Genomic DNA, 24,360 nt, shown 5'->3' with positions numbered 1-24,360 from the left:
GTTGATTAAAAACTACGATCAATTAGGCCTACTAATGATTCGACATCATTATGTCACCGGCGAGGTCGTTACAATATAAAGATTTCAAATAATTATTTTCATTACTAAGTATCAAAGTTATTGGTAAGCATTAAATTAGGCGATTTTATTTGTGCAATAACGCGGAGCGCTGCTGTGTGTGTGTGTGGGGGGGGGGGGGGGGGGGGGGGAGAGCGAGCGCCTCAGTCTCGCGTGATTATTTAGATCTCGCAAGTTCACAGCGTGGAATTCTTCCCAGCTGCGCTCCAGTCTCGCGATATTACCTCTGGACTGGAGACATGGTCATGGCGGAGCTAACCGCAGTCCTGAGGAGGAACCGACCGGGGACCAAAGCCACGGTAAGGGGACCAGTACCCCCGCTTGAGGGACACTCTAGACCCGGTACAATCCGTTGTTTAAACTCTGTGGCGGCCGGGGGTAAACGGGGTTCTGAGGCATGGTCCCCGTTGACTTAGCTCTTATGCTAACGGTGCTAGCCTGAAGTTACACACGACCTCCCCTTGAGACCCATTTTTCGAAATGAAAACCTATTATTTATCGCGCAAAACTACCCCAAAACGTACTATTGAATCAATATAACCGTACATGGTCAGTTCTCCTCAGATAAACACGTTAGCTCCAGCTAGCTCTTTAGCCGTGCAGCTGTCATCAGGTGACAGCTGATTCCCCAGACTAGCACAACGCTAGCCACTGAGGCAAACCGGCTAACTATGGGATCACTAACTAACTATGGGATCACTAGCTGACTATGGGATCACTAGCTGACTATGGGATCACTAGCTAACTACGGGATCACTAACTAACTATGGGATCAACAACTAACTATGGGATCACCAACTAACTATGGGATCACTAGCTAACTATGGGATCACTAACTAACTGGGATCACTAGCTGACTATGGGATCAATAACTAACTATGGGATCACTAGCTAACTATGGGATCACTAGCTGACTATGGGATCACTAGCTAACTATGGGATCACTAACTAACTGTGGGATCACTAGCTGACTATGGGATCACTAGCTGACTATGGGATCACTGACTAACTATGGGATCACTGACTAACTATGGGATCACTATCTAACTGTGGGAGCACTAGCTGACTATGGGATCACTAGCTGACTATGGGATCACTAGCTAACTATGGGATCACCAACTAACTATGGGATCACCACCGAACTATGGGCTCACCAACGAACTATGGGATCACCAACGAACTATGGGATCACCAACTAACTCTGGGATCACTAACAGACTATGGGATCACTAGCTAACTATGGGATCACTAGTTGTTTAGTTAACTAGGTGACCCCCTGGTTGTTGGTTGGGAGGATGCGTTCGCTCACTGCTCTGTTGTCCCCGGTTTCAGGACTTCTACAACTGGCCAGAGGAGTCCTTTGAAGACATGGACAGCACCCTGGCTGTGCAGCAGGTAACCAGCACCATAAACTCCACCCTAAACATCACCCTTCCTCCACACCCATGCATCCAATAGTGCATGACATGCAACATACATTAACGTTTACATTTAGACTGTTTATCAGACGCTTTTATCCAGAGCGTCTTACAATAAGTCCAGTTGTCAGAAGAAAGAGAAACAACGATATATCTCTGTGGGTACAGTAAGGATGTTCATAGAACCAGGTGCCAATCACTAACCATCACTAGGTTAACCCTTTCCCCGTGTACAACAAAGACAGCTAGGATAAGATGCTACCACGCTAAGTACTGTTTTTAAGTGACCGGACGTACAAACATACAATATGTGCATACATTAAAGGTTGGGTATGGAATTCTCTTTTTTGGCCATTTTTGCAAAATTACTTGAAATCCTTATCATAACCCACTTACAGCCACTGAGTTAGAAGTACTGACATGAACATTAAACAAGTCAATCATCTGTGGAACGGGCAGGGCTCGAAAAACTCCAGCCAATGATTTCCAGAACCACAGAGTGGCATTGGACAGTAAGTACGTCAATCAAACGGTCGTACTGCACTCCCCCTCCCCGCACGACCCCTTCGTGCACGTCAAAGCTCGTGACCCAGAGCAAGCTTCTGTTGGTTGCTATCCTGCGGTAGCTACTGGAGCTAGCTAACTATGTTGTGTATTTTCAAAATCTGTTGGCGTTTCGCAAATCCCATACCCAACCTTTAAGTGCCAGGAATTAAAAACATACATAAGCGTGTGCATTAAGTGCCAGGACGTATAACATACAATAAGTGTGTACATTAAGTGCTAGGATGTACAAACACACAATATTAGCTGAAGGCATAACATGCAACATAAAGGGCTGCATTCCAGCACCTCTCCCGCTATGCTAGGCCGCTCAGACTCCGTTTGCCTCCCAGTACATACAGCAGAACATCCGGTCGGACTGTGCCAACATCGACAAGATCCTGGAGCCGCCGGAGGGCCAGGACGAGGGGGTGTGGAAGTACGAACACCTCAGGTACGGAGGGAGAGCACAAACACATGGAGTGGTGTCAAATATAAAAATGAGTGCTGTCAGGCCATTAAAATATTGAATCGTAGTTCATCATAGTTAACTCGCGATTAATCACACATTATTTTCTATTCTAAATATCCCTTGTTTTCGTGCTGCTAGCCTTTAAGTGAGATCAGAGAGTGTTGAGAAGGACAGTCAGAAGAGAGACCCGCAGTGAATTCAACCCGGTCCACTTGACATCGGGTAGGTGCATGACAGCGGTAGGCCTACCGTAAAACTTCAATAGCCCGGGCTTTAATTTGTGTCAATCACTGAACTTTCGAACAAAACTCTTGCTCAGCAAAGACGGGTAATACTATAACATTTATTATTTAAACCACTATGAATATTCCTAGCATACGTAGGCGTATACACATTACCAGGCTCTCGACTAACGCCTACACCAGGGATTCAAATTAACCACGTCCCGTCGTCCCGGGGACGTAATTAATTGTCATCGGGAGGATTTTTATTCTCTCTCGGGTCGACCTCGAGACAAAGAGAATTTTGTGGGCACTGACTCAATTTTTCTGTTTAAGTTTTCAACACTTTCTGCGAACCAGAACGTGTTTGCAGTCGGTGGAAAATACTTATTTAATGGAAAAAGGACTGCGCTTCGTTCAATTGGCTGGCGCGCTCGCGTTTGTGTTGTTCAGAGTTGTTGTTGTGTTGTGAGTCAGGGGGTAAAATCCCCCGTTCGTCATGGCGCGGGCTTTCTTGGTTCACTGGAGAAGGCGGGGCTGCGCATGGGCCGGTCCACTTTGAATCATTTTCAAAGTGGACCGGCCCACCGGGAGACCTCCCGATATTCCCGATCGCCAGCCTCTGCTGCAGAGCGAATTAAAATCGCCGGCAGAACGGCCTGGGGGTCTAACACCGTCATATATATAAATTTCATATATATATATATATATATATTCATAGCATTTCACATTAATCGCAATTATTACACGGGTCTTCTCAATGCCATGGAACGCTCCGTTCACTTGCATGGGCCCTTCACAACTTCCGGCGGTGAATTATATTTGATAATTCACTGTTGCAAAGTATAATCATGAGTATAATTGGCCGCTGTCAAGGAAAACAACGGATTTTTCGCCACTCCGCAAGTACCGGTAACTTTTCAACCCCAGCGTCTTCGGTTGCTGAGCGACGTCATCGTCTTTGGCAGACTATTTCTCTGCTGATCAACACTACGAATGCTGGTATCAAATAAATTGTAAAAAAGACACACCATGTGAAGTTATTTTTTCGTTTTGGCAAGTAGCCGTTTCATAAGTGGGATAATGTAGAGAACCTCGCCAGTCATGATTGAAAATAAGCCCATTCAGGGCGTAGCAAGTTTCGCCCTGTCGGGGCTTATTTTTTCCCGATAATTACCGGCGTTCTATGCATTATCCCATATATATATCCCGCTGCTTCGGGTTTGCCTTTGTAGGCGCATTGAGAGGAGCGGGCGATTCCGCGGTCAGTGCATGTATGATACGCAGGTTCATCCAATAAGTGGTAGTGTACCCGCGCACCATTGGCATGTATGCGCGCTTGTCTCTGTGCGTGTGTGAACGAGTGACGGGGAGATAGAGTGCTACGCGGAGATGAATGAACGGAACGATATTTATATTTCAAAAACGCTTATAAAAAATCTGAATCAATTTTTGGCGCTCGGTGTTGATTCTGTGGCGCTGCTCACACATTGTTCTATGTATGGGAGACTCTGCTCCCGAATGTTTTTATGAATGAAGACACCCGCATGCAAGAATGAGTTCACATCTCTTGAGTGTAGGCTACAAGCGCGATTAACTATTTACAAGTTCCTCTGGTCTCTTTCGTAGATCGCACCATCTTTCAACGTCTTTTTTTAATGCGACTGCATCACCTTCTCTTACATGATCAGCAGCTCGCGGATTCCTTTCTTTTCAGTTAGAACTGCTCATGATGACATGCTACGTTGTCTCTTTGGAGACAGCGCATCATCACCTCTACCCAAGCCCCCCCCTTTGAACCGCGGAACCGTCACATTTACATCAGAATGAAACCCAATAAACCACCAATGTGTGCAGTGTCCGGGAGGGTAAATTGGGGTTCTAGCTCAAGCAGGCAATTTACCTCGGGCAGTGTAAACGTGCGGACCGTGCCGCGAAAAAGGTGTGCATAAGATGGCATATTAGGCAGTCTCGCGCTGCTTGAGCGGCAAGCAGTGCGAGAGCCTGCTGCTCTGCGACCACAGTCGCCAAACTGGTCACGTAGACCACAGTTCTGCGACTGAGGGTGTTGCTTGTCATCTGGAAATAAATATATTATTTCAGTGAAATAATGTATTGTGTTTAATATATTATCAGTAGGCAACAACTCAAAATCTAAAACGGTGGGGAAAAAAGGTTAATTTTAACCCCTGACACACACACACGCACGCGCATCATTAATATTTATTAATATCGATACCATTTTCGATACTCCTTAACGATCCGAGTCTTTATCGATACCACTATCGATACTTTTATATTAATTGGTGGAAATACGACGTGTTTTTAGTGATGAGGAAAATATTTAGGAAATAAATAATTGTATTTTAAATTAAATATGTAATTCTTAATGAATATTGACATCAGTAGTTTTAATTATATATACTAAAATGATTATAGCACTATACAATTGTATTAGTAATACAAAAACATGAGTAATACAGTATTACTCATGTTTCTCACAAAAAACTCAATTTACCGTTTCTCTGTTACATTTGAACGCATCATGATAACCGTCGTTTTACTGAGCCAACCTCAACACATCACGCAGCGCATCTGAAACTTTATTTACTTTTTAAGATAACTAGCTGGTATGCTACCGATTACAACACCGTTTTCACGATTGGATTACTATTTTTAACTGACGGGACTATAGCGACAATGTCTGTGTGTGCGATTACCGTTCGTACTTTGAGTGGATGATTAAGACGGGCCCGTCTGTGGTGCGACAGGAGACGGAGGAGACAGTCGAAGGTACTGCATTTGGCCTTTATTTGATGCACAATGCTAATGTGCTTGGCCATTGAGGTTGTGTTCCCCCCTTTACAATAAAAGATTTTCGCCCTTTTCAGCCATCTTCGCAAAATTAACCGCCAGACTTCACTTGTTTTACTTGTAATACATGTTTGCCGTGACGCGACTCGAGGGACACAACATTACGTTACAGGACCTACAGGACAAAAATTAATACATTTGTGGTATCGATTAGCCCAAACGTTAATGATTTTCGGGTTTTGAAAAAAGTGGAACCGGGTCCTTGATAGAACCGGGTTTCGACACACGCACACACACGCACGCACACACTTTTTATACGCTATCTATTTTTTTAATATATGCGTACATTTTAAACAATATAATAGTAACAATAGATCAGAAAAGTGTTTTTCATACACATAATTTTTTCCATCAGAACTGATTCTTACTGTAAGTAGGTGCTACCAAGGAACTGAGTTGAAAATGTTACAATCTTACCGCATATGATAAACAATACACAGGTATCTGTAGGGCTGCTCGATTATGGGAAAAATCATAATCACGATTATTTTGGTCAATATTGATATCACGATTATTCAAACGATTATTTTTGAGTTTGAAAACATGCATTTATTGATACAATCAATTATGACATAGAAACACGTATATTATAAGTATCCAAAATAAAACCTTTTTCGTGTGTAAGTGTACTGTCTGCCACAACATTCTGAATCTAACATTTGATTTTTATAAAACATTTCATGAATACAATATATTAAGACAATCAAATATCACAGAAACACGTATAAGTATCCAAAATTAACTTAACCTATTTAATGTCTAGAGAACAACGGTCCCAGCATTTCTCCATAGCAAAGTTAAAAGTCACAAAGCCATAACAAACACATGGCTAATAAAGATCATATTGTTGTTAAACAGAAATACATATACAAGATGTACTTGGCAGTTCTGCCTCAAAGAACTCTTAGTTAAAGTCTGCTATAGGAGCTTGTTATCGTTCATCAAACTGTAACGTTACTGAAACTTTAGATTCCACGCGGTAGGTCTACTCCAACATGTGTCAACAGTCGATGCTGCTGATTGGCGGTTCACTGGCATGTCCCGCCTCCTGCCAACGGCATACTTCCTGATGCAGCATGCCTGTTAGATTGTACTCCCTCTCGCCGCGTTGAATGCTTTCGCATGCGCGTCTCTTTCATAAACTTTCATAAACTCTCTAGGCCTACTTTAAAATGGAAAATGTCAAATTAATCGTTTCAACTCGATTATACGAGTTTGGAGATCGTTTGACCCCAAAATTGATATCGCGATCGAAATTCGATTAATTGCACAGCCCTAGGTATCTGCCATGTTTATGTCAAAGGTGTTACGATGACAAGTTTGGGAATAATTCATCTACAAAGTTTTTCAATAAAAAACAAATTGACATATTAACAATAAAACAACATGCATGGCTACACCATCATAAGTCAATAGGAACATTTGTTTTTTTATATTTACATGTGACTGCATAGAAATGTGTCCACAGACAGGGTGACTAACGTATGATAGTAAGCATTATTGGCCCTTAACACTAATATTCAGAAAAAACACTGCCTCAAAAGGCCATTGGCTTAAGCAATACAAGTAGAGGCATATACTTGAACTTTATACCTTGAACTTTTAAACGTTGCAAACGTGCAAAAACATAATTATATATTTATGTGGCATTCAGTCCAATGCTGAAAATATATCTGTGCCATTCAGTAGGCCAATGCTGTGGCAAAGAAGTGTATAAAGTATGACCAAGTGTTTCTTTCTGTTCAACCGATAGAATGTTATCAATCCCCTGTAGGAGAAATGTGTTAATGTTTGTCATTATTGTTTTGCCTATAAAACAATAATGGTAAAAAAATAAAAACAAAACACGACGGTAACTGAGTAAGTCAAACCGTCCAATCTGAAGGCTCTGCATAACCACTCCCCCTACTCACTTCCACCAATGCAAAGCGAACAGAACTGAGTACGGGAGGGCGTAGCCTAACTAGTTTGTGAACGACCCAGAGAGACGCAACGCAAAATTCAATTTGAACATTTATGAGGCTTTAATAAAATCCCAGACGATTTTGAAATTCCAACACACATTTTTTAAAAGTGTTGATTCCTACATGTTAAATAGCAGCCCAAATTGGTGGGCGCTATTCTGGTAATTTCCAGGATAGCGTGTGAGCGTGTGCATGGGATGAATTGCGTCTGTCTCACGTTGAATGCGTGGACTTGAGAGCCATGTTACTGGTATATTATCCAGGATGTTGACAGTCGCAGTTCAGCAGAAGAGGCGTAGAAGAAGGGGGCCGGATGTTGATAATTAGGGATGGGCATTTTAAGAAATTTCCTTGATCGAGCATTGCTAGAGTTATCGATCAATTATCGATTAATCATTAACTTTTTTCTATAGGCTATATTGAAATTCCCGTTGGTAGAAAATACAAAATGCAGCATGTTTTTATCAATGAAATCTTTATTCCAACAATAATGTATGGGCCAACATTAATACAATACAGTTAACTTGAAGACCTACAACTGTTTAACAGTTTTAAAATAATAAATACAGGCATTATAGGTTATAGGCCTATGCGGCGCTCGTAAAGTCTGAACAATGCGCCTACAGGCGCTCTTAAAGTTTTGGAAACAAGACTAAATCTGTAGCCTATTCCAATTACAATAAGTAGCCAACTTATCGGACAACAATAATCAAACAAAGGCAGTAGGCTAAAAGTGGGCATTAAACTGTATAACTGTTTTGGGAAAAAAAGGGGGAAAAAAGGCCGACATATAATGCCCATAGGCCCATAGGCTGCAGCCGGCGCGCGGAAAAGGCTCGCAACAAAAAGATGAGCCACCCATTTACAAACAATTGCATGAACTAGTCTATCTAAAAGCAATACCTTATTGAACATATATAAGGCTGAACTTGTTGCTAAAATATCACCGTTTTGGCAAAATGTAACGACTCCAAGAAGCACCAAGCCGAAAGAAAAGCGGAGCGAGAGACAACACATTAAGAAAAAAAAGAGCGACTCGCATACGGTGGTGACTGTCCCTACTGTCCGATAGCATACAGTAACTCCAGCCTACATATTTTTGTTTAGGAATATAAGCATGTTAACATGCTCGGGGGTCAGACGCGAACGCAGCCTTGTAACTGTCAGTCCAGCAGCAGAAAACACCCGCTCTGACGGGACCGAAGTTGCGGGGATGCAGAGGTATTGTCGTGCTAACTTTGACAGCCTGGGGAACCTTCTTCCATTCACTTTCCACCGGTCGGCAGGGATGCAATCCAGGGGTGGGGGGGTATCCTTCAGAAAGTTATTAACCTCTGTGTCAATGCCAGTGTCCAGTATAATGGAGTACTGCTCCCCGAGGAGAAGTGCCATAGCGGATGCGTGTGTGGCGGCTGCGGCCGCTCCAGTGTTTGCGCTCCCTTCGTCCGCGTGCCCCCCAGCCTGCTCGATAGCCTCCTGGCCTGTCTCCACTGCCTCTCCCAGTTCAACTAATTTCGCATTAGCAACTACTGTCTGTGCAGGTGTCAGAAAGCTCCGGTGCTTGTGACGAGGGTCCAACATTGCTGAAAGCATGGGGGCCGATGATACAAATTCAGCAGACTGAACCTGAAAATAAATGATGCGGGGAAATCAATAATCAGAAATAATTGTGCATCTATAATGCTAAATGGAAAACGTATCTAGGCTATCCAATAAGAGGCATGTAAGTATAGGCTATGTTGTAATTCTTATTACTCGTAACATTTTTGCTATTGGGCATATTGAAACTTAACTAAATGTAGCTTACATTCATTCGGGTGCTGAGGGAGGACCGCACTTTAGTTTTGAACTCGATAACCTTGGGCCCGTCTCCTTCTTTGCGCATCAGGGGCCGTATTCACAAAGCATTTTATCTTACCGCTAGGAGTGCTCCTAACTCGCGCTAAAACATTTTACGTAGGAGTTTTTTCTTAAAAGTTATTCACAAAGCCGCTGAGACCTACTCTTACTAAGGATAAATCACAAAGAGTGAACTAAGAGTGACGCGCCGTTGCTATGGATTACGTCAATTCTCGTGCACGAGTTTAGAAGCAGTCAGTTCGGTGATTGGTTGTTCAGACGAGCCCACTGAATCACCGTAAAACAAGGAAATAGCCTAGGCTAGAAATGAAGTTGTATCATATGCAGTTAGCAGAATACACGCATGATGACAATTTTGTGCAGACCACGTTAATGACGTTGTAGCCTGCACGTTCAAGAGAGAGAGAAAGCAAACAATAAAAATACGTAAAATTTTAAAGAAAATAAATGTTATGAACTACACAAGTGTTGACTGATTTGTGCCAAGGTGTTTACCTAAAATGTGTTTTTAAAGTGATCCCTAAATACCAGTCCACTCGGTTCCACACGGCCAAATTCATTGTCATGTTGATCGCCATCATCATCATCATCATCATCATCGTCTGGCTGTGGAATGTTCCTCCGCTTGCGGAGGTTGTGTAGAATGGCACATACAGTAATGACTGTGCATGAACCGACGTTTCATCTGCCCAATTCCTCTCTCCACAACATTTCGTGTATGTTTGTGTGCTCTAGCATACATGGAAGAAATCAGTAAACAATAATAAATATGGATTCAACAAATAAAAGGCGTCAAAGAGCCAATACGATGTGTTTTACACGTAGGACTAAGCGTAATATGCGTAATCACTTACATGTTATACTTTAACTGTGCTCCCGGTTGTGGATTGAGGTAGGGTGTCTTGAGCCACGTCTTGCATGGATAGTCACTGTTTCCCAGCAAGTGACAACCAACTGGTACATCTCAAAAAGCTGCCTCAGACCGCTCTCCATTAAAATGCGCGAATCATGGGTAGCTGGAGATCCAGGGCACTTTGCAACAACATCCAGTAGGCTATGTTAAAATTTGCATCAAAAACAACCTGCATGTTGATGGAATGCACTTTCTTCCTATTGACGAACACGTCATCGTCTTTTGATGGCGCAATTATTTTTATGTGCGTCCCGTCAATAGCACCGACCACACCGGCCATACCTGCAATTGCCATGAAGTTGGCTTTGATCCTGTGTAATTGTTGAATGTTCAAAGGGAAGTTTATGGCACTGCTGACTGATGGTTGCGATAGATATAGCCAATAAAATTGCATTTCCCCTGTTGCTAAATAACGTAGTGTGGCCAAACATTTTATTTCGGGACTAATCGGATTATTCCTGTTAGTCGGGGATGTTATTGCATTGCGATTAACTCCACAACAAGTTTAATACCCTAACATTTCGTCTCGCAGGCATTTACGATTCTTTGTGAATAGGTCTTAGTGAGTTAGGAGTCCTCTTGAGGACTTTTAAGCTCTCCTAGACTTAGGTGCTACTTTTAGGCCTAAAATACTTTGTGAATTGCTCTTAGTGAAAAAAGTTAGGAGTCCTACATTTAAGAGTGACACGCCCATTATTTTTAGGAGTTACTCCTAAATTCGCCAGTTAGGACCTACTTTTAGCCCTAAAATCCTTTGTGAATACGGCCCCAGATGGGCATTGTTGAGGCCGAAGGTGATGGGATAAGTGTTGGAGATGGAGACGTCCTTCTCCGCAGACATGACGGTGGTGGCACACTTTAGTGCTCTCAGCACAGGCTGCATTTCCTCCATCAGCTGCCAATGCTCATCTTTCAGCTCCAGGATTCTGGCGTCCTGGAGCTTGGTCACGGTGCGGTCCGACAGGACAGCAGCAACAGCCCACCGTTGCTCCGCCAGCCGATCGAACATTTCACAGACCGAGTTCCAACGTGTTTTACATGATTGAATAAACCGGTGGCTTGGGAGGCCCATTTGTTCTTGTTTTTTTTGCAGCGCTTTGCTGGCAACTGTGCTGTGGTTAAAGTGACCAACCAGTTTGCCAGCCGCGGAGATTACCCGATTCAGGTAAAGTGCAAAGCCGTCATTTATGGCCAGCTGGAAGGTGTGGGCAAAGCAGGCAACGGAAACCCAGCTGACTCTGGTTGGACGGTTAGCAGCGACTATATTGGCCGCGTTATCATGTACGCAGGCGATTACTGGGCCTTCAATTCCCCACTGCTCCACAGCCCCATTCAATTTCTCCGCGAGACAGTCGGCTGTGTGGCGGCCTGGCAGGCTTTCTGTTAACAGGACAGCCGAGTTCATTTCCCAGTCATCGCCAATGTAGTGGCAAGTCAGTGTTTCCCACAGAAATGCCTGGTATGCCTAATGGGATGCAGCGCCTCTGCTCTCATGCAATCCCAATGAGAGCGACACGAACTTCGTCTGAGCAAAAAAAATAAATTATTAATAATAATAATTCATGTGCACGCAGAGACTATGGCGGCCGAAATTAGACTATGGCGGGGCGCCATAGTCTCGTCAATGTGTGGGAAACACTGCAAGTGATGGTAATATAGCTCTCAGCTGTTAAAGCTGTCCAGCAGTCGTGAGAGCAACACTCAGCTGTGGCCAACTTTTTAAACAACTCCTCTTTTCTTTCTTTATACTGCGTTTCAATGAGTCTGGTGACTGTGCGGCGTGATGGAATGTGATAGGCTGGTTCCATTATATCCATCAGATTCCCAAAACCTTTGCCTTCAACTACACTTATAGGCAGCATGTCTGTCTGAATGAACTTGCAGATTCCTTTAGTAATTTTATCTGCCCGCTGTGAGTCGCAGCTCCTCCTAGCTAGGACCGAGGTGATGGTAGGTTGAGAGGAGGATGAACTGCCGGCCAACAAGGTCGGATGTGAGTTGTTCAAGTGATACATCATAGTAGTCGTCGTGGAATTATACTGGTACACGGCATCACAGTGTGTACAGTGAACGTCTCCGTTTTTTAAATCGAAGTGGTCCCACGCAACACTTCGCTTGGACCGCTTCATGTTTAGGCTAATCTTGCTGGCAAGTTTCCAAATGAGCTGCGTCACAAGTCAACTGCCGCTCATTTGGCTGTTCCGTTTTTGTCCTTAGAAATAATAAAACATCGCACCCTGGTGGTTAGATTTGTTATTTCTCACACATAGTGATATTCAATTAAATGCTTCAAGACTCACAGTATGCAACACAACGTCCTTTTGATCGATAACAATATAAATTGATTGACGCATTTCTTAACCAATCTTCTTTCTTAATCAATTATCGAGCATCGATTAATTATGCCCATCCCTATTGACAATAATGGTTGTGGAACTGTGCAGCGCCGTATAACGAATGTTTGAAATATGCAAATCTGAACGGACCTGACTGGAAATTATTACCCGACACAGTGGAGGGTGAAGTGACACAATTCACCCGCCACCATACAAATCCACCCGCAAATGGCGTGTGGCGGGGGTTAATTTCACACACACACACACACACACACACACACACACACACACACACACACACACACACACACACACACACACACACACACACACACACACACACACACACACTGTGTGTGGAGTGGTAATCGGTGAGTGTGGAGGAGTGGTAATCGGGAGTATTCCCGGTGGGCCGTTAACATTTCGGCGCGGTCGGGCTGATTACTGGGGGATAACAATATTGCGTTTATAAAAGTTCCTTGCAGCGCCGTCCGGCAGCCTGAGCTGTGCTCCCACAACTTCTCCCTCGCTCAACACAACAGACGCAACACTCACAAACTGTCAACGTCGCAACCAAGTCGATATTGTCTAGAGGGGAGTAACTGATCGGCCCCTCCCGAAGTGGTACAGCCCAGGTGGGCCTTGAACTGCGATTGGTCAGAAAGATGTAACAGCATTGAACTCTCGAACAGAGTGACACACAAACACAAACATCCGCTCCGCATCCTTGCTTGCCCCAACAAGTTTTTGCGGCGTGCTTGTTATTTTGTTTCCGCTGTAGCTAGATCCGGTTTGGTGTTGTAGTTTTTCTAACGTGACTAGTTGTTGCTAGACAGCAGGTGAAAAAACAACATTGTTTGCCAAGCAAAAAGAGCGTTAGTCGCGCGCTAAAAAAATTAAAGCTGTTAAAATGGGTTTGCGTTAACGCCGTTTATAACACGTTAAACTGACAGCAGCACTAATAAATATTATAATTGTATTATTTATTTTCAATCCACATTGGGCTGCTGAAGTAATTAAACGGTAGGTAATCCCCACTTGATCTGAGAAAGCTTATTTTTATTCTATACGTTAATTCATGGATCCATTTATTGATTGTATAAAAGGGCAAAAAGTTGCATTGTTATGAGTGAATGGCCATTTGATTAACTCAAATATATTTTATGCTTTACCAAACAAAACCCCATTCACAAAACTGGTCTATAACCAGTTAACTGATCAATTGACTAGTCCACAACTTACGACACATTAGTATTTACCTTCCGATTCATGAAAGCCTGCATTAATTTGTGATTGTTGCTCCTTATTTGGTATTTGTTTCACTGTACGAAAATCCCTGAATACTTGCTTGTGCAAATCTGTCCCTGAATCCCAGTAGAAATGTCAAGAGAGGTGCTTCAAATGCCTGTGGACTCCTTTGTGAAAACCTGAGGCTTTATCGTGACAAAACGACAACATACTGTAACCATAAAACGTTTGTGCTTTCAGGCAGTTCTGCTTGGAGCTTAATGGACTGGCGGTCAAACTACAGGTACACTTCAGTTTGATGTTTGTATGTTGTACATATGGGCGACCCGACCATCTAAGAGCACCACAGACTGCGGTTTATATAAATAAAGGCTTTTAGGAAAGCCTTTGGCTAAACTGCTATTTTAAACCTTATTCTCGTTTATGTAGCCTCTCTGTGCCCAGGTTTTTGTTTTGGTATATGCAGCCTCTCTCTGCCTTTAGTTTTTTTAGCTCCCGATCCGATTCCGATATTTTCATGTTGCTTCCGATCCCGATATTTCCCGATACTGGATTTTGGATGTGTGTAGTGAGTGTAACATAATTCACCTACAGTATTTTGTAGGGGTGTGAATCTTTGGCTTCAGACGATTCGATTCGATTAACGATTCAGTAGTTGGCGAATTCGATTCAAGGACAATTTTTTTTTTTTTTAACAATTCGATTCAATTCTGTAAACCACGATTCGATTCAGTAACTTTGAACCAAAATTCTATATCCGTGAAATAAACATGCAATAATGTGACACCCTGTCATGGGTAGATGTGTTGGAGCGTCTTGAACTAGGTGGAAAATCACTCGGGAGCCGACGAGAAGTTTGGAAAAAGATGGGATCTTTTATTTTCCCAATTTAAGGCCCATAAGGCAATAAAAATAAAACGAAAATCAACAAAAAGAAAAATACTTTTCACTAAACAAACTGAATGGGCCTGAGAGTCACAAAAACATCAATTCGAACTTAAGCATACTGGACCTTTATATTATTGCTAGATTTTGGCATAGCCAAAATATACAAAAACTGCAATAAACATAATTACAAAAACTCAGGGTCACTTCCGGTTTACCCGGAAGTTATGACGTTAATTTAAACCCCGTTGACGCGGCACACATTCCCTAATACAAAGTCTAGACGAGACTCTGATAAGCCGAACATTTACGCTGTGTTAACATGTAACTTTTAAACTAAATAAACAAACCTGGAATTTGACAACGACATACTTGTTTGAATGGTTATTGCAACAGAACAGATTACGCTAATGGTAAATGGTATTAAACAGAACGTTGTAATGATGGTACTTGCAAGATTGTATTAAACTGCCGTAGCGCGCATGATAAATGACATGGTTGATAAATGATTTTAAAACAGTAGGAAGGTAACGGAATACATAGTCAAACAAGACAAAAACACACAGGCAACATTGATGGAAGCTATGCGCCCCGTCACACACCCCTTGTCAATTTTACCATTATTCTTTGCGAAGCCAAAATGCTTCCACACTTTGGATTTCAAGTTTGCTGTTTGGTGCATTAACAATCTCGCTGCCGCTCTCTGCCATGTTTGAAATGCACCAGTAGAGGGTGAGGGAGAAAAAAAACTCTTGTGGGACTTCTTTGCAAGCTGACTAGCTGATGACAGAGTTACGGATTACCGAGCTGCGCTTCACAAAATAAACGTGTAAACTAAGTCTTAAAACATTAATCATAATCGATTCATACGATTTAAAACATTTATATTGATTATTGGTGAAGCCAAAGGGATTCATTCTATTTATTTATTTTAGCAGATCGATTTAGTTGAATCGGTAGGACTGACGATCGATTCATCGATGCATCGCATGAATCGTTACACCCCTAGTATTTTGTTATGTGTTGTTCTTTCCACTGTCCCTTTAAGGATTACGAGCGTCTCATGACGTCACAGCCCGATGCGGGATTCGTTTACTTGCAGCACATTTTGATTTTCTGGTTTCTCTAACTCAATAAACGAGTCACACGTTTATTGTGCTCAACGTGCGAAATTATATCTCTCATTCAACGCAATTTCCACATATATATATATATATATATATATATATAGAAAAAATATGGATGGATAAATATGTATCGGCCATGAATGAGATCTGCTGATCCCGATCTACCTTAAAAACCCAGTATCGGGCCCGATCCGATCGGGGGGGATCGGGATATCCCTAGTTTCAGCCCTTTCCTCTTGTGCAATGTAGCACTTTGAGATCATTTGTTTGCTGTAATGTGCCTTATAAATAACATTTATTATTATTAGTATTATGACTAGAGTTTTCGCACACGCTAGACCCCTAGTTGTAATTAAACCCATAGCAATAATATGGAAAGCCCAGTCGATGATGTAACACATTTCTGAGCGCATAATATAATAACATTTTGCCTATAATGTTACAACGTATAACATTCGTTCACCACAAATGACTCTTAAAAGCAGTGCCAACATTTAAATATTTTTGAACCATTCAGTGAACAAAAGGCAACGGGCTGATTATCTTTCAGGGGGCCACTCAATGACATACAAAAGCGTCAACAACACGCCCACTGAAGTGGTGTGAGACTTTCTCCTCATTCACATACAAGGTAATTCCCATTTCCTACAGAAGAAAATACTACCTCGGGGTAGTATATTCAGGAGAGTAAGGGCGCACTCACACCAGGCCTTCTGTACTGTGCCCAAGTCCATTTCACATCTGTTCCGTGCTCAAGAACGATTGCCCCCCCCCCCTGTGCGCTGGCCTGGGCTCACACAAGGCAATCTCAACTTGGCCTGAGTACGGTTGCCTCCTGTACATACGTCATCACGTCGTAATACGTCACCGCCATCGTCCGCTGCTTCGTAGAAGAACACTGAGAACACAGTTGACACTTTACTGACTTTGTGGCTTATTTGGAGCCGTTCCACTCAGATACAGCCCTCTCTGAGCATTTTTACACTTCCAAATAGGCCGTTTTGTGTACGCCTTTTTCGCGGCTCGGTCTTGAACTTATTCTTGCATGTGGGGTAGAAGGATCGCATGGACTACACGTCATCCAGCTCAGGTTGCGTAGCCGTGCGTGTGCGCGTGTCGGCTCAGTAGCGTCTGTACCGTGGCCTGAGCACACCTGGCCGAAGTGTGCTCAGGCCACAGATTTGAACTGTACTCGAGTACGGTTGGCGTGCTCACACTAGGCAAACGATCTAGACTTTAGGGGCTCAGAGGTGTCAAACGGACTTGGGCACGGTACAGATGGCCTAGTGTGAGTGCGCCCTAATATTACATTTGAGCAACAAAGTGTAGTCTTGTGATGGACATAATTCAGCATACTGTCATTGAAAAAGAATTGTTCTGTGTTACAGGGACACTATCCCTTTTAAGAATCACGTCACTTCTGTGTTGATAAGCCGGTCGTGCGATGTTTGAATTTAACGTTTTTTATGTGACAAAATGAACGACCCGCCGTTGCTTGTCGAGGTGAGAAATTGTCTCTTCCCTTATTTTATCGCAATTTCTACAGTCTATAGACAGAACGTGTTACCTGCGAGAGTTTGTCGACGGCAGAGCCGTAATGTTTAAGAACAAAGTCTTAGCTCGGCGAGTTTGTCGCTGCCTTTGTCTTTACGTACGGTGTGTGCTTGTGCGTGCGCTTCCGTGTATATGTTGTTGCCTTTGTCTTGACGTGCGGTGTCTGTGTATGTGTGTGTTCGTGCGCATGTGCGTGTGTGTGCGGTGTGTGTATGCGGTGTGTATGTGCGTGCTTGCGGTGTATGTATGCATTCGCCCGTGCTGTGTGTGTGGGCTGCAGTCTGCTTGAGTAACTTGAGTAACTGGTGCGACAGGCCTGCTATTATAGTAGTAAGATGAAAGTCTGTGTTTCCACAATTCCAACCTGATGATGCTGATCAATGTCCTACCCGATTACACCGTGGGTAGAGTTGTTTCGCGACCACACACAGTATCGGCATTACCTCTGATACTGCATTATAAAACAGCAGCGGGTAGGGGTGAGCAAGTCCATGCTCCGATCACATGACTAGCTCATTTAATAAATGACGCTGCGTTCGTTAGCGGTCGGGCACGGATGGTCAGAATGGGAAACATCTCCGACCAAACACCAAACGCAACTAAAAGAATACAAAAGTATTATTCAAATTAAAGATTATAAATAGAATTGATCTAGTTCTGGAAAGAAAATGGTCTATTCTGTAGCGGTATGTGCTCGGTATCGGCAGAGTACTGAAGTACAGCCGGCGGTATGGGGAAGGAGACGATGGCATTGAAAGGTCTCCAGGTGGAGCAGACCCCGGACCCAACGCTAACATGGAGGAGCTCATTCTGACGCGCTGTTCTCTCTCTGGCCACCAGGGGGAGTGCCACCCAGACACGTGCACCCAGATGACCGCCACGGAGCAGTGGATCTTCCTCTGCGCGGCGCACAAGACCCCCAAAGAGGTACCCCTTAGTGCCCTGAAGAGGCCTCCACCACCTTTAGATTAATGATGTCCCCCTTAGTGCCCTGAAAAGGCCTCCACCACCTTTAGATTAATGATGACCCCCAAAGAGGTCCCCCTTAGTGCCCTGAAGAGGCCTCCACCACCGTTAGATTAAAGATGACCCCCAAAGAGGTCCCCCTTAGTGCCCTGAAGAGGCCTCCACCACTGTTAGATTAATGATGACCCCCAAAGAGGTACCCCTTAGTGCCCTGAAGAGGCCTCCACCACTGTTAGATTAAAGATGACCCCCAAAGTGGTACCCCTTAGTGCCCTGAAGAGGCCTCCACCGCCTTTAGATTAATGATGACCCCCAAAGAGGTACCCCTTATTACCCTGAAGAGGCCTCCACCACCTTTAGATTAATGATGACCCCCAAAGAGGTACCCCTTAGTACCCTGAAGAGGCCTCCACCACCGTTAGATTAATGATGGCCCCCAAAGAGGTACCCCTTAGTACCCTGAAGAGGCCTCCACCACCGTTAGATTAATGATGGCCCCCAAAGAGGTACCCCTTATTACCCTGAAGAGGCCTCACAAACCACTGTTAGATTAATGATGACCCCCAAAGAGGTACCCCTTATTACCCTGAAGAGGCCTCACAAACCACTGTTAGATTAATGATGACCCCCAAAGAGGTACCCCTTAGTACCCTGAAGAGGCCTCACAAACCACCTTTAGATTAATGATGGAGTCTATTCTGAAGTCTGTGTGAGAGTGTGTCTGTCTGTGTGTGAGTGTGTGTTTCTCTGTGTTTGCGGTTTTGTGTGTGTGTGTGTGTGTGTTTGCGGTTTTGTGTCGGTGTGTGTTTCTCTGTGTGTTTGCAGTTTTGTGTGTCTGTCTGTGTGTGTCTGTTAAGGCTGGGGGTAAACGATTATTTATCAAACGATTAATCGGGCGATTATTTTATCGATTAGTCGACTAATCTAATGACCAATTTGACGTTTTTTTTTTTTTTTTTCTGTTGCTCGATTAATAAAAACCATAATGTATCTCAAATAAATACCAAAAAATTCTTAATAATATACTTTATTTAATACAGAACCCGTAAAGGGACATGAAAAAAATGTGTGCGCATACTCTCTTGCGCTCCGCCTCCAACTACGAGTTACATCTTTCCTGCTGTCGGCTCCCAGACCGAGGAGCACAGGTGATACGTTCCCTCCAGGTCCGATGCGCTCTCGGGGGCATGACCCTTTACTTTGACCGACAGTGAGTCTGCTTATAGGTCGGAATATGATGGAATGAAGCGGCCACCGATTCTTGACAGGCTGGGTATTTTATTCTTACACACAACCGGACTCGTTCATGACTTCACTAGACTGACACGCACGCTATCGCTCGCTCTCCTCGCTCGTCCACCTACTCGCTGACACACACACACACACACACACACACACACACACACACACACACACACACACACACACACACACACACACACACACACACACACACACACTGCCAGTGATATGCGCACGATGTTTCCCCATGCTCATGAGATACTTTCTCGTGTGCACGAGATACTTTCTCGTTTGAGATGCTCCAACATTGCTGTCGTGCTCTTGTGATATGCCAACTCCATTTGGCAAAGAGTGCAAATCACAACACCTTTCCGTTTAGGACTTAACTTGAAGTATTTCCATACCTTTGATGATTTCGTGTGCGGACATTTTCCTTTATTGTGACTTTCGTCCATTTCTCCGTCGAAAATCGTCGACGGAGAAATTTGACGTCGACAAATTTTTGACGTTGACGCGTCGACATCATCGACGCATCGCTACAGCTCTAGTGTCTGTGTGTGTGTTTCTCTGTGTGTTTGCGGTTTTGTGTGTCTGTGTGTGTGTTTCTCTGTGTGTTTGCGGTTTTGTGTGTCTGTGTGTGTGTTTCTCTCTGTGTGTTTGCGGTTTTGTGTGTCTGTGTGTGTGTGTTTCTCTGTGTTTGCGGTTTTGTGTGTGTGTTTCTCCCCCAAAAGAGGTACCCCTTATGATGTCCTTCACAGTGGACATCTTGAGTCATTTAAAGTCATTTATCTAAACATTTGCGTACCATTGTATCCCCCCCCCCCAGTGCCCAGCCATCGACTACACCAGACATACTCTGGACGGCGCAGCCTGCCTCCTGAACAGCAACAAGTACTTCCCTAGCAGGTAATCACAGCCCCGGCTCCCCCTCGTTGAGTTTGGAGGTGTCCCTGAGCGAGACGCCCCACCCTGACTGCTCCTGACCAGCTGGCTGTCACCCTGCGGGGCGACTCCGCCGTCGGGGGGGGGGGGGGGGGAATCTGTGTCTGAATGGGTGAATGTGGTCTAAATGTGGTCTGAATGAGTGAATGTGGTCTAAATGTGTGTCTGAATGTGTGTCTGAATGTCGATTGCTAAAAACGAATTTGGTCATCGATTCGTTGAGTCGCACGATTAATACGTCACTCGCAGCGCGGCACTGTTTACAGCCTGCCGCCGACGGGTTGGTTCATGGTTCATGCACGCCCACAGCATGGTTTAGTGTGAGCGACCACCAAAGCACTCATTCCATTCATCTTTCTGTCGCCGTCTTAAAGGGTAAATCCGGTGTAAAATGGTTTTGGGATAGGTTTGGTATGATAACGAGTTGGAATGTTCGTTTTGGAGCAAAAAAGCACGTATAGACGCATTCTTCAGTTGGCTGTTTTTAGCCGATTCTACCAAAACGCAATAAACTTTATTGTTTATAAAAAGGACACTTTATACACAATACCATCAGTAGTTCACCCATCGACTCCATCTTGTATTTAAGACTCGATAAGTAGATTGACGAACACAGATTGTGCCATCCTTCAACCGCACGCAATCTCTGTTCGCCAATCTACTTATCGAGTCTTAAAAACAAGATGGGGTCGACGGGTACTACTGATGGTATTGTGTGTATAAAATGACCTTTTTAATAAACAATCTGTACACTTTCACAAAGTTATCAATGCCTCGTTTTATATGTTAAGACCCTTGGAGCCTTTTAACTGGTTAAAAATAGCGTATACCATAACACATGCCCCTATCGTTTATTGCGTTTTGGTAGAATTGGCTAAAAACAGCCAACCTAAGAATGCGTCTATACGCGCTTTTTTGCTCCCAAACAAACATTCCAACTCGTTATTATCCTAAACATATCCCAGATCCATTTTACACCGGATTTGTCCTTTAACAATAGTAAAATGATCAGTTCTTCCTCACCAGCGTCTCCATTTTTTTTATCTACATGAGAAAGCGATCCTCGTGCTTTTGCAGGATTTCCGTATCTGATGTAACTGTGGATGCCCCAAGTGGAGACCTTCACTATCATGTGTTCTGGCCGCGTAATGCTGCAGCAACGCTTGGTGCTACGGCAGGTCTAATCCAGCCCTAAAACCTAACGCTCATTCTTTGGCAGGGTGAGCATCAAGGAGTCTTCAGTGGCCAAGCTGGGCTCCGTGTGTCGGAGAATCTACCGGATATTCTCCCACGCTTACTTCCACCACCGGGAGATCTTCGACGCCTACGAGGTACAGACGGGGGCTCTGAACCCAATATAGTGTGTGTGTGTCTGTGTGTACCTTTGTGTGCACTGTGCATTGTATGTCCTGGCACTTGAATACAGTACTTGGCATAGTGAACCATCTTACCCTAGCTATCTGTGTTGTCTACGGGGAATGGGTTAACCTAGTGATGGTCAGTGCTTGGCACTTGGTTCTATGAACATCCTCACTGTACCCACAGAGGTATATCGTTGTTTCTTCCTTCTGACAAATGGACTGATTGTAAGACGTTCTGGATCAAAGCGTCTGATAAACCCCCTCAATGTAAACGTACATGTACATTAACAAGATAACCATGGGATCACAGGGCTCCAGACTAACTTTTTCCTTGGGTGCACTGGTGCGCCTAAATTTTTAATTTGGGTGCACCAGCACGTATTTATGGTGCACCCAAGTTTTGAGTTGTTGAGGGGGGGGGGGGGGGGGGGGCGGCGTTGGACCGTGCCTGCCTTGCGCTGAGTTGGGGGGGGGCACCGTCGATATTTACACCATTGATTAATAATATTTCGACCATAAAATAAACCCTCTGTCTCCGGAGAGACGCCTGTACGATAAGTGCGCCGTGGTCCATGGGAACACCCACAAATGGTGACGCCATTATCGGAGGAGGGGCTAGGAAGCTGCGCACGCCGATATAAGTAGCCGATCTCCGGGTAGACTCGCTGAAAAGCTGCTCCCGAACAGGTTTGGTTGCGAGCGTAAGTCACCAATGGTGATACAGCGACGCTTAAAGAGATCGACTTTCATGGTACAGCTAACCCAGGCTTTCAGCTCAACATACCTCGCTAACCCTCTAATCGAGCTTCGTAGTACAGGCCCCTGGATTGGGCTTGGCGGGTTTGTTTACCGGCGTTGCTATTGTTACCGGTCTTGCGTGTTCCAACGGTTTATTAGGTATCTAATAAATCGCTGTCTAATCAATACTTCATTCACTGCCTTTCCGTGGTCATTACAATATTATGAATAGACTGCTCTGTAAAAAAATAAATTAATAATAATTATACCAGATACATTTTCAGTCGCACCGGTGCACCCAAATAAAATATTTGGTCGCACTACCCCGAATTCTAGGCGCATGTGCGCCCAAATTAGGCGCACTCTGGAGCCCGGATCACTAACTTTACTAAAACGTTCCTCCTCAGAACGAGACGTTCCTGTGCCACCGCTTCACGCGCTTCGTCATGAAGTACAACCTGATGTCCAAGGACAACCTCATCGTTCCCATCATGGAGGAGGAGTCCCAGGCCAACGAGGAAGAGGAGGAGGAGGAGGAGGAGGGGGGGGGGGCCGCGCAGGAGGACCCCGTCGCCGCTGCCGATGACTGAGACATCGTCGCCCACGACGACGACGACACTTCGCCGACACGCACTTGTATCTGAAACCTCGAAATCGTCGGCGAACGGCGGTTTCGGCGTGGTAACTCATGGGTTCTGTTCATATCAGGTTGTGGTGTTTACGTCGCCCTTGGAGATTACCGTGGGAATGCCAAAATGATTGACCATCGGGAGAAACGTCGGCCAAAACTAAATGACAATCCTTACGTTGGCACCGACACTACCCTAAACGTAAAAGTTTTTTTGCAACAAACCTTTTGTGCCAGGTCATCCTCCGATGTAAACAAAATACATCTTGGGTATGAAAGGATGACGCTGTTACCGGGAGTTTATTGGAGTGAATAAATATGAGTTACGTTTTTCGGCAAAGGTTGAAAAAACATTGATAAATAAATAAATTAGCAGTTGAAATGGCCCACTCAATTAGAATATCCAGATAAATTTATTGATAATCAGGAAAATATTTTCGGGTAATCTGGGTGAAATTGGTGTACATTTGTTCTGTCTGTGTGGAACCCGTTAATAAGCATGATGTATGGAGTAGTTATTTCTATCTGGGGGTACACTGTTGGTGCGTTGCGGTTCTTAATAACTTTATTTTTCTTCGGTTTCATTTCGCATTTGTCGGGTCAAATGGATTTCTGCATACTTTTATCTTTCATTTGTGTCGAGTTCGGTATTTAAAACCGATCTATTTTGTAACACAAACGGTATTTGGGTGTGTAGGATGACGCTAGTACCAAGCTAGCTCGACTGTCAGCTAGCAGAGTGTAAATAGGCTACTTTTAAACCGGCTAATCAATAGCAGCGCCATGCTAACTTATTGTGCTAGGATTCGTGCAACAGTCCGGAAGCGGCCTTAGGTTTTTAATAACACAAACATCTCATCAAAGGTATCTTGATTAGGTGTGATGAATAAATGTACCCGAAATGTCACAGAACTATATATTTGATGTTATCGTCATCCCTGGTGGATCTGCATTCACGTTTTTTCTTATTAAAAAATATATACTGTTTAA

General features: G+C 43.9%; 1 protein-coding gene across 1 annotated transcript; it reads left to right on the top strand.

Annotated features, from left to right (window-relative positions):
• The first annotated feature begins 287 nt into the window (after positions 1-287).
• LOC132460717 (MOB-like protein phocein) lies at positions 288-24,360 on the top strand. Its single transcript, XM_060055584.1, has 8 exons — positions 288-377; positions 1,411-1,473; positions 2,393-2,493; positions 14,168-14,210; positions 18,334-18,420; positions 20,528-20,607; positions 21,863-21,974; positions 23,150-24,360. Exons 1-8 carry the CDS (start codon positions 318-320, stop codon positions 23,330-23,332), a joined length of 729 nt encoding a protein of 242 aa, XP_059911567.1. The 5' UTR covers positions 288-317; the 3' UTR covers positions 23,333-24,360.

This window comes from Gadus macrocephalus, chromosome 7 (genome assembly GCF_031168955.1).
Source record: "Gadus macrocephalus chromosome 7, ASM3116895v1".
In the NCBI taxonomy this organism is placed as follows: Eukaryota; Metazoa; Chordata; class Actinopteri; order Gadiformes; family Gadidae; genus Gadus; species Gadus macrocephalus.
Note: the sequence above shows the minus strand (reverse complement) of the source record. Positions and strands in the feature narration are given on the sequence as shown.

Coding starts and splice junctions, on each gene's coding strand:
- LOC132460717 (XM_060055584.1), top strand. CDS start 318: ATGGTCATGGCGGAGCTAACCGCAGTCCTGAGGAGGAACCGACCGGGG. Junction 378..1,410: donor GACCGGGGACCAAAGCCACG/GTAAGGGGACCA, acceptor CCCCGGTTTCAG/GACTTCTACAACTGGCCAGA. Junction 18,421..20,527: donor CGCACAAGACCCCCAAAGAG/GTACCCCTTAGT, acceptor CCCCCCCCCCAG/TGCCCAGCCATCGACTACAC.